The sequence below is a fragment of the Pristis pectinata genome, chromosome 2 (assembly GCF_009764475.1).
Source record: "Pristis pectinata isolate sPriPec2 chromosome 2, sPriPec2.1.pri, whole genome shotgun sequence".
Lineage (NCBI taxonomy): Eukaryota > Metazoa > Chordata > Chondrichthyes > Rhinopristiformes > Pristidae > Pristis > Pristis pectinata.
The window spans coordinates 35,687,946-35,703,752 of NC_067406.1; the positions used below are offsets into that span (position 1 = coordinate 35,687,946).

The 15,807-nt window shown below is 39.6% G+C and overlaps 1 protein-coding gene across 4 annotated transcripts in view; it reads left to right on the forward strand.

Annotated features, from left to right (window-relative positions):
* fam219aa (family with sequence similarity 219 member Aa) overlaps positions 1–15,807 on the forward strand; it is a 33,741-nt gene that overhangs the window by 6,059 nt on the left and 11,875 nt on the right. For 2 of the 4 annotated variants that reach the window (XM_052032291.1, XM_052032304.1), the window contains exon 2: positions 7,100–7,202. In XM_052032291.1, coding sequence (XP_051888251.1) covers positions 7,100–7,202 — 103 coding nt within the window. The remainder of the gene's footprint in view (positions 1–7,099; positions 7,203–15,807) is intronic. The other 2 variants (XM_052032299.1, XM_052032310.1) reach the window with 1 other exon arrangement.

A 15,807-nucleotide genomic window follows, 5' to 3' on the forward strand; every position in this document is an offset into this window, starting at 1 on the left:
CAGAAAGGCTCACTGAAATCTGAAAACTAATCATTTGCGACTTATCTCCCTTCTGATCTCAAGATCAGTTGATCTGTTTTGGTGGTATTCGGCAAGGAAAATGCTCGCCATGTTACATTAAGTTTTCCAGCTCTGTGAATGCGGCTATTGGCTCATTGGCATTCTTCACCTGTTGCCAAATCTGAAATGACCAAACTCAAATCAATCTGGGATGGAAACTGATTTATTGGATTGTATGACTCAGCTGTATAGTGGAATATGGGGCGCTTCTGCCAGCGCTTAATTCACAGCAATCCTCTTTTCCAGCACTAATGTTTTTCCAGGACGGACAAATTATATATATATTTCTTCCCTATTAATGTCTAAATTCATTGGTCACTGAGTTTCCTCAGCTGCTGAAAATGCACATGATGTATCATAAATCATTTTCAAATGCACTTTTCAGTATTCTATTAGAAAATGATGTTTCAATATGCTAATATTTAAATACCATGACACTTTTTTTTAGCAGCATTCCAGATAACTTACCTAGATTAATGCTAGTGTTTTATTTGGGTTGTTCCAAGAGTTTGGAGGAACGATCTTAAAGATGAAGCATTTATTTTTGTTACAAGTATCATGTAGGATTTTTTTCTTTGAAGCATATTTGATTGGCAAAAGTATTTTTGTGGGTAAAATACAATTAGAGCTTTAAGAATAGTTGAGCTGCAGTTATTTATCAATTAATTTGATGCATGCATTATATTTCATTTTTCAATGGTTTTTGCTACATTTTGCTTGGGTTTTGGACAGACAAGAGCCTAGTTTGCTTCATAGCAATACAAAGTCTGCATGAAATATTTAATTGCACTAAACATGAAAAACACCTGGGATTGAAGCTCTATAATGTAACAGATACTGCTGGAAGTGGGGGTTGAGGAGAGAAAAGAACATGCTGTGATGTATTGTCTTTTGATATACAGCTATTATTACAATCTTATACAAGGTAAGCTTGTTATTTAGAAAATAAATGATGCAACCACCAACGTTGATTTACCCCCTCCCCAATTTGAATGCTGGAAAGCTAACGGAAAACCAAATACAGGCAGCCCCACATTCCAGCCTTTCAGATTATGAAAATTTGCCCTTTTGGAATTCATGAATCACTACTCAAAAATTTAAGATACGGAATATATGTGGGGAGAAAAGAAATACAAAATGCAAAAGAAACACATTTTGCCAATTTTTATTTTTAGTCACTCCATTCTGTGAGCCAGCAAGATTTGGATATGACATCAGCACATTGGGTTGGCAGTCCCTCTTTTGCCTCGTTCTCTCCTGTCCAAGGACATGTGAACAGATGTCTCAGAGTGCAGTGCTGTCATGGTCTTCATTTGTGAGGCAGTTTCTCTGATGCACTGCATTATGGGGAGCCGCAGTAGCCATGGCAAGTTCATTAAAGTAATCCCTCAGTATTTACTCCACTTCTACTAAGTCACTGCTTTAACCCACTAATCCCCTGAATTCCCCCTATACCACCTTTCTCCCATGAACTCCAATCCTCATCCCATTCCTTTCCCACTTCCTAAACCCCATCCTAGTCCATGAGCCTTGAGCATCACAACGTGCCTTACAGATAAAGAGCTAGGTAGTGCTGCACTCTGAGATGTCTGTTCACATGTCCTCTGAGTCTAATGTTGGCCTCAGCTGTTAAATTGGTCACTTTGTCATCGCCAATTAAGATGGATTAATATAAGAGGAAAACATCCCATAGGAGCACATCTCCACTTATAACATAGGATTCAATGGGAAAATGGGGTTCACATTACAGAAAATCACGATACAGATAATTTTCTAGGAAAGTAGCCCTTCCGTCATGCGGGTGTTGCCTGTGATAACTTTATCACTGGTGAATGGATGTAATTTCATCCAAGTAGCAGAAAGCAACAATGTTCTCCATTGGATACATATGTGGATGTGTGTGTTGGCACAAATGCTTACACTCTCTCACGCAGCTCAGGCACGTGCTGTCACTCACTGCTATCTCCTCGTACTCACCCACTCTTCCCAAACCCTACTCATCCTTGATCTTCTCCACTCCTGAATCTCCATTCCTTCAATCCTTGGCTCCCCTAACCCACTGACTGCCTCCCATCCGCCCTCAGTCCCACTCCCATCCTTACTCCCTCTACCACTTCTCTTTCACACTTTATCACTTGCCCCCTCCTCCTTTGTCTTCTCCAGACAAGATCCCCTCACCTTCCAGTCTCTCATTCCTTTGATAATCTGCTCTTCCAAATTTGTACTACACCTCCCCTCCCCCAATAATTTTCAACTGGTCACTTGATGTTACCTGAAGCTGGCATAGCAACTTCTCCCTAAGACCTGGTGAGAAGTTGCTATTTTTGTGACCTGCAGTCTAACGAGTATTTCTTCCCAGCCTCTGTATGTGTTACTGTTTGTGCAGTGGAACCCACTTTTCATGTGTCTTGAATCCCTTGTCATTGGACCAAGGGCTTGCTCCATCAAGCCCATGAGGCAGCTAGTGTGCTCTGACGTTGCCACCTTGAGATGGCTAGCTCAAAGAATGAGGCTGCGAGGATACTTTCTGGAAGGGCAGACAAAAAAGGTATGCCCTCTTTATGGGGTAGGTTTCTCTGTCAAGAATGAACTAGTGTGGCATTACAGTGACTCCTACCATGGGATGTGAATATCTCATGATCCTATGGATTACTCTAATGCAGAACCAGTCATCAGCATGGGCCCTCCTCAACCACCACCTATCAGTGACTGCAGCATGGATCCTATTCATCAAGAGGCACTATGGTTATGATCTTCATTGTGTGACAATTCCAAGAAAAATGTAGAAAAAAGTATCAACTACTATACGTGAACTCCTTTGACCTTAGAAAAGCTTTCTGTCAGTTGTGAGGCTCTGTGCAGAATCCTTATCAACTTCAACTGCCCTCAGAAATTCATCTCCATTTTCTGTCTGCTACATGATGACGTGCAGTGATGATTCTAACCAATGTGGCCAGCACAGACCCAATCCCAATGCACACGGAACAAGTAAGGCTCTGCCACCTTTCTCATTGTAATATTGTACCTCACTTTTTGCAGGATTCCTGCTGGAGTTTAATCTGCAAGACAATTGGGAAACTGTTCAATTATCAACTGCCCTTCAGAACAGACCACTTATACCTAGGTTATTGAACTGTAGTGTGCAAGTAAGACTTGTGTTTTGTTCATGTTGCAAAACTGAGCTCCAAGTCATCATTGACTCATTCACTGAAGTGTATCAGAGCATGGACCTTACACAAAACAAAGATCCTCCACCAACCTGTTTCAGCAGAACAACAACACCACCTTCAATAATGAAAGTTCATGAGAAGTCTCTGAAATATGTAGATCACTTCCCATATCTTGTCAACTACTTCTCAGACACCAGGGATGCAATTCAGCACAACCTTTGAATGTCTGCAGAAAAGATTTTGAAGATCAATATCTCAAACTTGATGCAGAGCTCATGATTTGCTTGATAACAGTGACCCCAGTTCTTCCTCCATGCATCAGAGGCATGAATTAGCTACAGGCACCTGAAACTGGAGAGAGATTACCAATGCTGCCTCTGCATAATTACCCAAATCCACTGGCAGAATGACAGCATCATCACCTTGGCCAACATCTCCATCAATGAGACTCTTAGTTACACTCGACCAGCTCGAGTTAGCCAGTCGTATTGTTCAGGTGCATGATAGCAGATTCCTGAAATGAACTTTATACTCTGAACTCTTACAACAAGAGATTACCATGAGGATATGGGAAATACTTCAATGTTCTCAGTCACCATGGGAGGAAAAATTATATAAGTTTCTCATTGACTCATGGGAATCCTTATTCCCCTCAGTGTTTAAAATAGAGAAGGTACATTTGGGATAGCATTGAGAAATCTCTGGGAGTACATGGAAGCCCAGTGAAGATGGTAGCAGGGGCACATCATTACCCAATTACCCATCCACCTGGAGCAAATTCTTCAGACCCTATATTGGTTTCATCAGCCACCTCAGAAGCAATGGAATTGGAGTTGAAGCAATTTATTCTCTATTTTGAAAGACTGTCCAAGAAGAACTGCTATTTTGTGCTGTAAGAGATTTTGATATCCATTAAGTGATCCAAAGCAATCTGGAATACAGAAACACTTTAAGCCTTTTACTTTGGCCTGGTATAAATTTTCTTGGATGTGTTGTTGAATACTACTTTTTATTAGGATCTATGCTGGCAATTATGATGTGTAGGTCTGACCTTGGAATAGCATTCCACTCACCGGGTGATGTTTGTTATTGTGCATTGTATTCTTCAAGCCTCATCTACTCTAAGTGAAAGCTCAGCATAAACTTGCAATGTCTCCCTGAGGGAAGCATACTAACAACTGATGCACAGAATTAGTGTGGCTAAAAATTATTGCACCCTTTTATTAATTACTAGATATTTAACTAATGCAACCCCAATTACAAGTACTATTTTATAATGAGAAATGGGCTTTTCAGTTCACAATCTAATCTTGTATTGCAATCAAGTTTGGACTTTTGGTGTACATAAGAATGATTTCACTTATTATTTCAGTGAAATACTGACATGAGCCTGCCACTACAAGTTAAGAACACTTAAAAGTACCAGTGATATCCCACATGGTCCCTCAGGCCTGCTCTGTTATTCAGTAAGTTTATGGCTGATCTAATCTTTGCTCTCAATTCTACTTTCCTTCTCAATCTTAAAACCCTTGATTCAAAATGAGTTGTACTATCTTTGGCACTTACTAAGTTTTGTCCCTGGCACTACTGGAAATCCAGTGATTTAAATACTTCGGCTCATAACTTTAGCTGTGGCTCCTGATGAATTGGATGCCAGTTGACTGCATCTGCTGCATTAGCATGCATAAATTTACTGTAACTGAAAGGGCATTTTGTCCTTGCATGTACCCCTGGTCTGTGACAATACCCAGTTCATCTTAATGGTCATGGTGAAATGTCCAAGTAGTGATCAAACTCTTTTTATTTTGCTTAATTCTAGAAGTTTTGCTATCTTTGAGCCACCACACCGAAACAAAGGGTGGCTGCTGGGAGACTAGAGTGCCCTGTTTCCATCTAGCTCTTAATTTTAATGCACAGCGCAAGCAAGATATTAACTTGTACTTCAGGTGAATCAAACTGCAATTTGCAACCACAATGGGGAGACCACTGAGGGTCTTCCAATAATCCCCCCACGCACTTGAATGTTGTGGAAGAGTCGTGCATTGTGGAGTGTGGCTGGTCTTAAAAAAAGTGTTGTGGTCTTTTGCATTACTTGTTAGCTGTTGTGAAATGAGGAGGAGCAGGACAAGTGGGGGTGGTGGGGGGGGGAGATAACTTGGGAAGCTTCGTCCTGTTGGCTAATTGGAGAACAACCGATCAGTCTGCAGGTTTGGCGACTGCAATCAAACTTGCTTTGCCTTGCCTTGCAATGTCATTGAGCCAGTTTTGAAGCCAACTTCCCACTTTCTCTTTGATCTCTTGGACGTTAGCTTTATTGACCATTCTGCCAAATGGGACCTTGTCAAAAGCTAAAACCATATGGACTAAATGCTACTGTCCTCATCCCTCCTTGTTACTTTGGACAATACAATTGTGAATAAATTTATATTGACTTCCCTTGAATAAGTTGTATTTTTTTAAATAATAATTACTACTCTCAGTCAGAATGTCTTAGAGTAATCTTATGTAAGCTCCCAAGTTTATAATTGCATTATGCTTCTCTTTAGTGAACAGAATAGTTACAGAATCGTACAGCATGGAAACAGATCATTTGCCCAACTTGTCCATACCTTCTGTATTAATCCCATCTCCCAGCACTTGGTCCATAGCCTTCAATGCCTGGGCGATTCAAGTTTTGTAAATGACAATATCATATATGACCCTTGGATTGTTCTGTGGTATTAAGTACGGCACCAAAAGTAATCTGCTTTTTCTGTTAGTAGTACATTTTCTGAGCCAGTTAACTGATGAAAGATAAGTGTTTTGTATTAAGTTGATTGAAAGTTAAAGGAGGGTCTATGTCCAGTTCAGAATGCCCTGAAGCAATTTACAACCAATGAAGATGTTGCCATTGTAAGATAAGAAATGCTACAGATAATTTCCTAAAAGCAACAATGAAGTGTTTGAGGAAATATTGTCCAAGATATTAGAACAACTGTTCTGCTCTTTGATTGTGATTCAGTAATGGCCAAAATAGAACTTGTGCAAGAATGCAGTTCTTTCCTTTATGATCGGTGCTTAGAAAAGTTCTCGCCATATTCAATGTTATATGTGTATGTGCGCAGAACTCAATTTTGCATGTAACATTATGAAGCAGTTTTACCTACTTGCTCAAATTTTAGGGAAATGCACATCTTGTATCCTGCCACCACCTCCCACATTAGATGTGTTAGAAAAGACTGGCCTTAACTATACTTTTAAGGACAGATAGATTTTATTGTTTCTTTTGATGCTCTATTCAAACGTAGACAGTGGTTGAAGTAACCCTATTTTGCAATCTGACAGCAAATGAGTTTAGCAATTAAAGTGATCCCATCAGTCACAATACCTCATTGGTTTTCTTTGCCAAGGGTGTTAGCTTCTAGGGTGAACACTGGAGACCATTTATGAAATTTCTGCCAGGGAACACAGTCTTTAGACTGAAATTCCTCAGAATGAATAATTTGATCTGTTCTGAAGAAAGTTTTTTTTGTCATTTGCCAGTGTAATTTATAACAAAGAACATCATCCTTCTTTCTCAGTCGAAGTCCAGCGAAAGAAGTGACCTATGTTTACCGGGTTTATGCCTACACCGAGTGAGAATGAAAATATCAATGTAAATCGTGAAAAATCCAATTGAAGGGCAAAGCAAGCGCCAGGATCTGGTCGAAGAAGGCTAATGCTGTCTTTAGCAAATCAGTCTTGTAAAATGCTTATGCAGACAAAATTACAAAGCAAAATTTGCTGCACATAAGCTGAATAGGTATAATTTGCTCTTGATATAATTTCTTAAAATAACACTTTAAATTTAGAATCTGGGTTGTAATGAAACTATACTCTATTATTCCAAGCAGGATCCCACAGCTACCTCCATCTCTGAAGGCGAGTGTGACATCCGGGAGGGTGAGACTGTGGCAATGAATTACAAGCCATCCCCACTGCAGATGAAAATTGGTGAGTTATGATGACTGAATGCAATACTAACTTTTTAAAATATGATCTAATGCTCTGGTTTTATTAGGAGGAAATTGCTGATTATTTTAATATTACCATTCAAGACCAAACTGCCCTCTCTTTTTCATTTAATACCAAAGTTAACTTAAGCTTCAATCCACTTATTGGTGTATTTTATGTGACACAGTCTTGCTAAAGCTTCATCCCCCTGGGCACTGTAACACACATAGCTGTAAAACGGACTGAATTTAGTGCAATCACTCAGAAGAAAACTGGGGATAGATAAAATTTACTGTTATTGTGTTTTCCTTTTACTTATCAGCCATGCTAAAATATAAAGGATATAAAATAGATATTTTCCAAGTTTAAAATCACAGTTCTCACCCCACAGTATAGGAAACCCATGGTCTAAATATTGGAGCATTCTTCCAAAACAACTGATATATCTGCAGCATTTACATTGAGCTGTGTTACAATTGCTTGTCTTTTTTTAACTGTTGAAATTCCCAATGAATAGTGCCATACTTAAATTGCAATACTGTGGGTCCTTTGACATTTGGCCTTCATCTCAATTGTTCTGACCTGCCAATCCTGTATTTTGGAGCAACACCAACATTCCTGATCACGTGGCCCTCTGGCCTCCCTCTCCCCACTGAATTTTGCAGATTACTGCAATAGAAGGTAAGTACTACTACTTTTTAGGTTTCTCTGCCTTCACCAGAGCTTAGCCACAGTTCTCTGAAGTTAATCATCATATGATTTAGGCCTGGACTTATGAATTATACTAATAGTCAAAACTGAGTGCTGCGTTAGGTTACTTTTATCCGTCAAAACATCATTGATTATTTTCTTCCAACGTGAAAGAACTTGCTTCATGATCAGGGAGTGTTTGAAACTAAATAATAGAGCATATTATTTGTTTAACTAGTTAGCTAGATCTTTTGAATCATGATAATGTTTGCATGAAATTTATTATAATTTTTTATATTATGCATTGTGGATGTTCTTAATTTCTTTTAGGCCATGGAGGAAGAATGGTGAAACTAAGGAGCTGAGTTATTAAGACAATAAGATATAGGAGCAAAAAATTAGGCCATTCAGCCAATTGAGTCTGCTCCACCATTCAGTGATGGCTGTTTTTTTTTCTCAGCCCCCATTCTCCTCCCTTCTTGAAACCCTTAACCCCCTTACCAATCAAGAACCCATCAATCTCTACCTTAAATATACCTTAACGACTTGGCCTCCACAGCCCTCCATGGGAATGAATCCCACAGATTCACCACCCTCTGAAGAAATTCCTCTTCATCTCAGTTCTAAAGGAATGTCCCTTTATCCTGAGGCTGTGTCCTTAAATCCTGGACTCCTACTAATCCTCCCATCGTCCACTCTATCCAGGCCTGTCAATGTTTGATAGGTTTCAATGAGATTTCCCCCCTCCCCCCCCCCCCCCAATCCTTCTGAACGCCATTGAGTACAGACCAAGAGCCATCAAATGCTCTTCATACGTTTCATTCCCAAGATCATTCTTGTGAACCTTCTCTGGACCATCTCCACATCCTTCCTTAGATATAGGGCCCAAAATTGTTCTCAATATTCCAAATGCAGTCTGATCAATGCCTTATTAAAGCCTCAGCAGTACATCCTTGCTTTTGTATTCTAATCCTCTCGAAATGAATGCTAACATTGCATTTGCCTTCCTTACTACCAACTCAACCTGCAAGTTAACCTTGAGGGAATCTTGAACAAGGACTCCCAAATTCCCTTGCACCTCCAATTTCTGAATTCTCTCCCCATTTAGAAAATAGTCTTCACCCTTATTCTTCCTTCAGCAGTCTCCCTGCCTCCACAACACTACCTGTCCCTCCACCTATCCTTGTATAATCTGCGAATTTGGCCACAATGTCATCTGTTCCATCATCCAGATCATTAATGTATAAAGTGAAAAGTTGTAGTCAACACTGACCCCTGAGGCAAGATCTCCCCTTAACGAGCCTATGCTGACTTTACCCATTTTATCATGTACTTCCAAGTACTCTGATATTTCGTCCTTAATAATGGACTCCAAAATCTTACCAACCACTCAGGCTAACCAGTGTATAATTTCCTGTCTTTTGCCTCCCTCCCTTAAACAGGGGTGTCACATTTGCAATTTTCCAGTCCTCTGGGACCCTCCTCGACTCCAGTGATTCTTGAAAGATCACTACTAATTCCTCCACGATCTCTTCAGCTACCTCTTCCAGAAGTCTGGGTGTAGTCCTTTTGGCCCAGGTGATTTATCCACCTTCAGGCCTTTCAGCTTCTCCAGCACCTTCTCCTTAGTAATGGCCACTACATTCACCTCTGCCTCCTGACTCTCTTGAATTTCTAGCATGTTACTGATGTCTTCCATTGAAACACTGATGCAAAGTACGTATTAGGTTCCTCTGCCACTCCTTTGTTCCCCATGGTTATTAGTCTAGCATCATTTTCCAGTGGTCCAATGTCCTCTCTTACCCTTTATGGATCTTAAAAAAAATCTTTTTGGTATCTCCTTCTATATTATTGGCTAGTTACCCTTGTATTTCATTTTCTCTCTTCCACCACCCCCATTGTTGCAATCTCTCAGTTTTTGAAGGCTTCTCAATCCTCTGACTTTCCACTAAGCTTCATTATATTGTATGCCTTTTGCTTTTATGCTGTCCCTGACTTCCCTTGTCAGCCATAGTTCCCTCATTTTCCCGTTAGTATGCTGCTTCCTCCTTGGGATGAAATTTCTACTGTGCCTCCTGAATTACTCCCAGAAACTCCTGCCATTGCTGCTTCAATGTCTTCCCTGCTAGGGTCCCCTTCCAATCAACTCTGGCCAACTCCTACCTCATGCCTCATACCATTACATCTAATTTCAGGTTCTCTCTCTCAAATTGCAGGATGAATTCTATCAAATTATGGTCACTGCCTCCTAAGGGTTCCTTCATCTTAAGCTCCTTAATCAAGTCTTGCCTTGATACATAACATCATATCCAGAATTGCCTGTTGCCTAGTGGGCTCTACCACTAGCTGTTCTAAAAAGCCATCTTGTGGACATTCCACAAATTCCTTTTCTTGGAGTCCACCTTCAACCTGATTTTTCCCAGTCTACCTGCATATTGAAGTCCCCCATGATCAAGTTCAAGTTACTTTATTGTCATTCCTCCATGCTATAAAAACACATGGCAGAATGAAATGTCGTTTCCCCCAGACTCTCACAACAGAGGACATACATAAAATGGAAGACCTACAATAAACACAAACAAAAAATCAAAAAAACAATAGCGCAAGTACAAATAGTGCAAAAAAACAGTGTATACAAAATACAAATTTAGTGCAAAGTTAGTGCAAAACCGAGATGGACGAGAAATACAAGCTCAGTGTGTTGTACTCATTGTATGAACATGTTCAGCAGCAGCCAAAGTTCTTGTACGCCGCTGTGCAAACCAGAGCTTTTGATGCAGCATTTGTCTACCAGGGTGTTCAGGAGCCTGACAGCCTGGGGGAGAAAACTGTTGTGCAATCTAGTAGTTCTGGCCCGGATGCTCCGGTACCACTTGCCAGACGGCAGTGGGACAAATAGGTCGTGGGAGGGATGAGAAGGATCTGTAAAGTTGCCTTTCATACATGCCTTTTCTATCTCCTGGTGTACTTTGTATCCCACATCCTGCTTACTAATCGAAGACCTGTACATAACTCCCATCAGGATCTTTTTACTTTGGTGGTTCCTCAACTCTACCCACAAATATCCTAGATCTTCTCATCCTATATTGCTGCTTGCTATCAATTTACTTCCAATTTTTCCTATTATTTCATAACTTTTCCTAACACTGAGTATTTTATAGTTAATCACACTATGAACAATAGAATCGATGTTTCATCTTGAACAACTTTCGTCAGAACAGAACCATTAAATCTGTTTCTCTCTCAACAAATGTTGCCTGACCTGTTGAGTATTGGCATTATTTTCTGTTATTTAAGATTTCCAGTATCAGCAGTTCTTTTGTTTGTCAGTAGAGTATCAATATTCTTGAATAATCTAATGGAAACTGCTCGAAACTTGTTTTTCTGATCTTTAATAATTAAAACGTATGTTCCATAATTCAGGCCTTGTGCACTTTCCAAATTCCTACCTTTAGTAACTAAGTGGGCCATTTATCAAATAACTTGCTGACACTTACTCCTAAGCTTCTCTACTTCTCAGCCCAAACTCCTAAGAATAGTTTTGTTTTGCATGCGATATTAACTGAGGAAAGGAATGTGGATGCCAGGGAGCGGAGCATGGATCTGTGGAAGGACACGAAGGTTCAAGGTAGATTGATCTGAGTTTGACCATCCCTTGCATACAACCTGCTCAGGTTTTTATTCATTTTCTGGCATCTGGTTATCACTGTCAAGGCCAGCATTGATTGTCCATCCCTAATTGCCCTTAAGAAAATTGTGGTCTATCACCTTGAATTGTTGTAGGACTTCTTGTGAAGGTACTTGTACAGTACTGTTGGATAGGGAGTTACAGGACTTGGATGCTGTGACAATGAAGGAGTAACAATATATTGCCATGTCGAGATGGCCCCATGACTTGGAGTGCTTACTGCAAGTAGTTGGCTGCTCCAGTGTGATCTGGCTAATTGTCTCTGCTCAATAATGTTCAATATTTAAAGATACCATAAAAAATAATTTGAAATGATTGAAATTAAAAATTATTGTGCTTAAACATGCCAGGAAACAATACATTTAAATCATTGATTTTAAAGGGAAATTACACTATACTCTTGTCTGTAGCCATTTCTTCCAGTTGAAATCAATAGGCTTACTGGTAACCTATGCAGGTTTGGTAGGCAGAATTCCCCACCTAAGTGCAGAGAAATACAAGTTTGTGCTGTCTCACTGGACTCCATGAGGAGTCCAATAGCTGAGTGCACTTGTCCCAGCCTTCTGCCAGTTACTTGGGTAAAACCCACTGTTGGCTTTTAAACAGAATACCCAGACCAACCAGTGCACTATTCCTGAAGATATGGCATCATAGAGTAAGTGGATAATACACTCTATTTTCACAACTTAGATTATTTTATTGCATCCCCAAGTATAAGAATTATTCTAGTTTGTGTGATCTCAAATTATGGAATGTTTTAAATCAATGATGCTTTTAAAAAGTATTTAATATCAGACAACAAATATACTACGTTGCCTTATAGTTTTCAAAAAAACAATCAGTTCATTTGGTGGACAACTAATTATTTTAACATTTGATTATCTTTATTTGAAGTAATTATGTTTCTAAAGCTAATCTCTCTTCCATTGTCTCCCTCCTTTCAGTTTTAAATGTTGGTTTGAGTGACATTTCATTCCATTTTTTTTTGCAAGTGATATTTTTAAAGGTCAATGAACTGAGGGAACTTCTACATCTTTTGAGTGTATATATATATATATATAAAAAATGCAAAGCAATGAATTAAGAAAAAAAATCTATAAATACTCAAACATGATTTCTCGCTTTCAAAGTGTACTTTTCTGTTTAAGTAGCTGTTTCAGTATGCCAGTTAATGGATATATTGGTGAAGTAAGTATACATGTGCATGTGGCAGGGTAAAGTATAGTTGCCAGTTTGGGAAGCAGATGTGCTCAGGAACTAGAGATGATACAGAAAACAGTATCTTTAGTTGTGATAAAGATAAGCTCATCTCTGATTTTAAAATATCATCTGAATCACCAGCTATTTTCTGTGCTAGCAGAAAGTACATCCAGTACTGAGATGGCTACTGTGATATGGCTTATATGATGTAGATTGCCTGTGGGAGTTGCAGTCTAAAAAGAAAGAAAGCTAGTGACTTTCTGCATTATTTCATGTGTTTTCATTTCCTGGGACCTTGATGTCCTCTTATAGCACGGAAACATGTGTTTCAGGTCAACATATCTGTGCCATTTGTTTAAGCTTCATATGTGCATTCTTCCAAATTACTTTGTCTCCAGTACAAGGTAGTCCTTTCTCCCATATACACTGATATGATTTGTTCTAAAACAGTCATAGTCATCCAACACGAAAACAGGTCCAGGTCAAATTTCAAGCACCCACTGATGCTGCACTAACTCCATTTTATTCTCCTCGTGTTCCCATCAACTTCACCCAGATTCTACTACTCACCTACACATGAGGAGCAATTTACAATAGCCAAATTAACCCGTTAACCCATGCATCTTTGGGATGTGGAAAGAAACCAGAGCATTCAGGAAAATCCCTTGTGGTCACTGGGAGAATGAGCAAACTCCACACAGACAGCACTAGAGATTAGGATTGAACCCAGGTCACTGGAGCTGTGAGACAGCACCTCTATTAGCCAGACCACTCTGCTGCCCTACCACATTTATAAAAGTGCAAGAATGAATGATTATGAACTGATAAAGTAATCCAATTGTACAAATTGAAGCTTATGGTCTAGAACCGGTTGTCTTGAGATTATATTGCACCAAAATCTCCAGTAATCAAATGGAATTTCATTGCTTTTGATAAGAGGTTGCAATTGTTAGTGTGTTGCATGCTCAGTCATATGGACACTATCTTGTACTGGGAATGGTATTGGGCAAGTAATCCAGAGGCCTGAACTCATCAAAAAAAAAGTGGCAGTTCAGGTATTTAAATTCAATTGATTAAATAAATAATTATTGTAGCCACAGGTGAGGAGGACTGGCGAGTAGCTAATGTTGTTCCTTTGTTCAAGAAGGGAACTGGGGATAATCCTGGAAATTATAGACCAGTGTTAGGAAAGCTATTGGAAAGGATTCTTGGGGATATGATTTATGAGCATTTGGAAAAGCATGGCCTGATTATGGACAGTCAGCATGGCTTTGTGTAAGTCAGGTAACTTGATTGAGTTTTTCGAGGAGGTGACGAAGCTGATCGATAAAGGTAGAGCAGTAGGTGTTGTCTATGTTGATTTTAGTAAGGCATTTGATGATGTCCCTCATAGTAGGCTCATCCAGAAGATTAAGATGCATGGGATCCATGGTGACTTGGCTGTTTGGATTCAGAATTGACTTGCCCATAGAAGACGGAGGGTAGTGGTCGATGGATTTCATTCTGGCCGGAGGTCTGTGACTAGTGGTGTTCCACAGGGATCTGTACTGGTACCTCTGCTGTTTGTGATGTATATAAATGACTTGGATGAAAATGTGGATGGGTGAGTTAGTAAATTTGCAGATGACGAAGATTGGTGGCGTTGTGGACAGTAGAAGATTGCCATTGGTACAGCGGGATATAGATCAGTTGCAGATGTGGGCAGAGAAATGGCAGAGGGAGGGATATGGACCATGTGCAGGCAGATAGGATCAGTTTAATTTGGCATCATTAGCTTAATAAATTCGGCACAACATCACGAGCCAAAGGGCCTGTTCCTGTGCTATAGTGTTCTGTGTTGTAAATCTGGAATAAAAACTTACTGGTAATGTTCACTGTGAATCTGTTGGATTGTCATAAGAATCCATGTGATTCATTCATATCCCTTTAGGGAAGGGAATCTGACCTCCCTATTCCAGTTGGTCTATAACTGATTCCAGATCCACAGAAATGTGATTATCTGCGCTGGTCCCCAGAAATGCTCTATCTAAGCTCTCCCTTCAAGAGTATTTAGGAATGGCGAATAAATGCTATTGTCCATAGTTTTCAAACAATTCACATTGCAAAGATCTGCACCTAGAACTGGAGCTTTCTCAGCTTCAAAATAAATTTCATGTTAAATTACCATTTGTATTTATTGGATCAGTAACCTAGGCAGTGTAACTTCAAATTCTTTGTAGCTGTTTGAGTCTTTGGGATCAGTTTATGTTTATAAAAAGGTCTAGATCTGTTGTCAATAAAAACAAAAGTCATGAAACTCTTTGTCCTAAGATTTCCACTACCTGTAATGACTTTTGAAATCCAGTTAAAGGTGCCCTTCGGAGAAAGGTGACTGCCATTCTAATCTTTCATCTGTATGGACTCCAGTAAACATTCACAATGCATGAGAAGGCATATTATGTTAAAGCACTGTCATGATGAGGAAAACAGGAAAAACAATTGTATTTTCATTTGTTTTCCCAATTATACTGGTGAGTAGTCCACTTTAATCCCCTTAATCCAATTTTTGGTAATGATTGAGACTTTGCCAGCAGTAGATTTGAGCCTACCCAGTTTAAAGGACACTAATGTGTAACTGGAATAAGAGGTTTACTCTATTCAATTATATGATTTCCCATGTTGCATTTTCACAATCACAGTAGTGCTACTACAGAAGGAGGTCTTTCAACCCATTGAGTCTGCACCAGCTCGATGAAGAGCTATCAAGTTTAGCCCCACTCCCTTGTCCTCTTCCCACAGCCTTATAATTTCTTTTTTCCTTTCAGCTACATAACCAGCTCCCTTTTGAAATACAAAAATTGAATTCATCTCCAACAAGAACCATTCACTGAATAAAATAAAGTGACAATTCAAAAGATTATTTTTACTCTTGCCAATCACCGTCATCCTATGACCACTAGTTTTGACCCATCTACCACTTGGGAGTACTGCCGTCAGCCACTCTTCAGCCAGGTCTGGGCTGGAATGTGCTGACAGGGTGCCACAAAG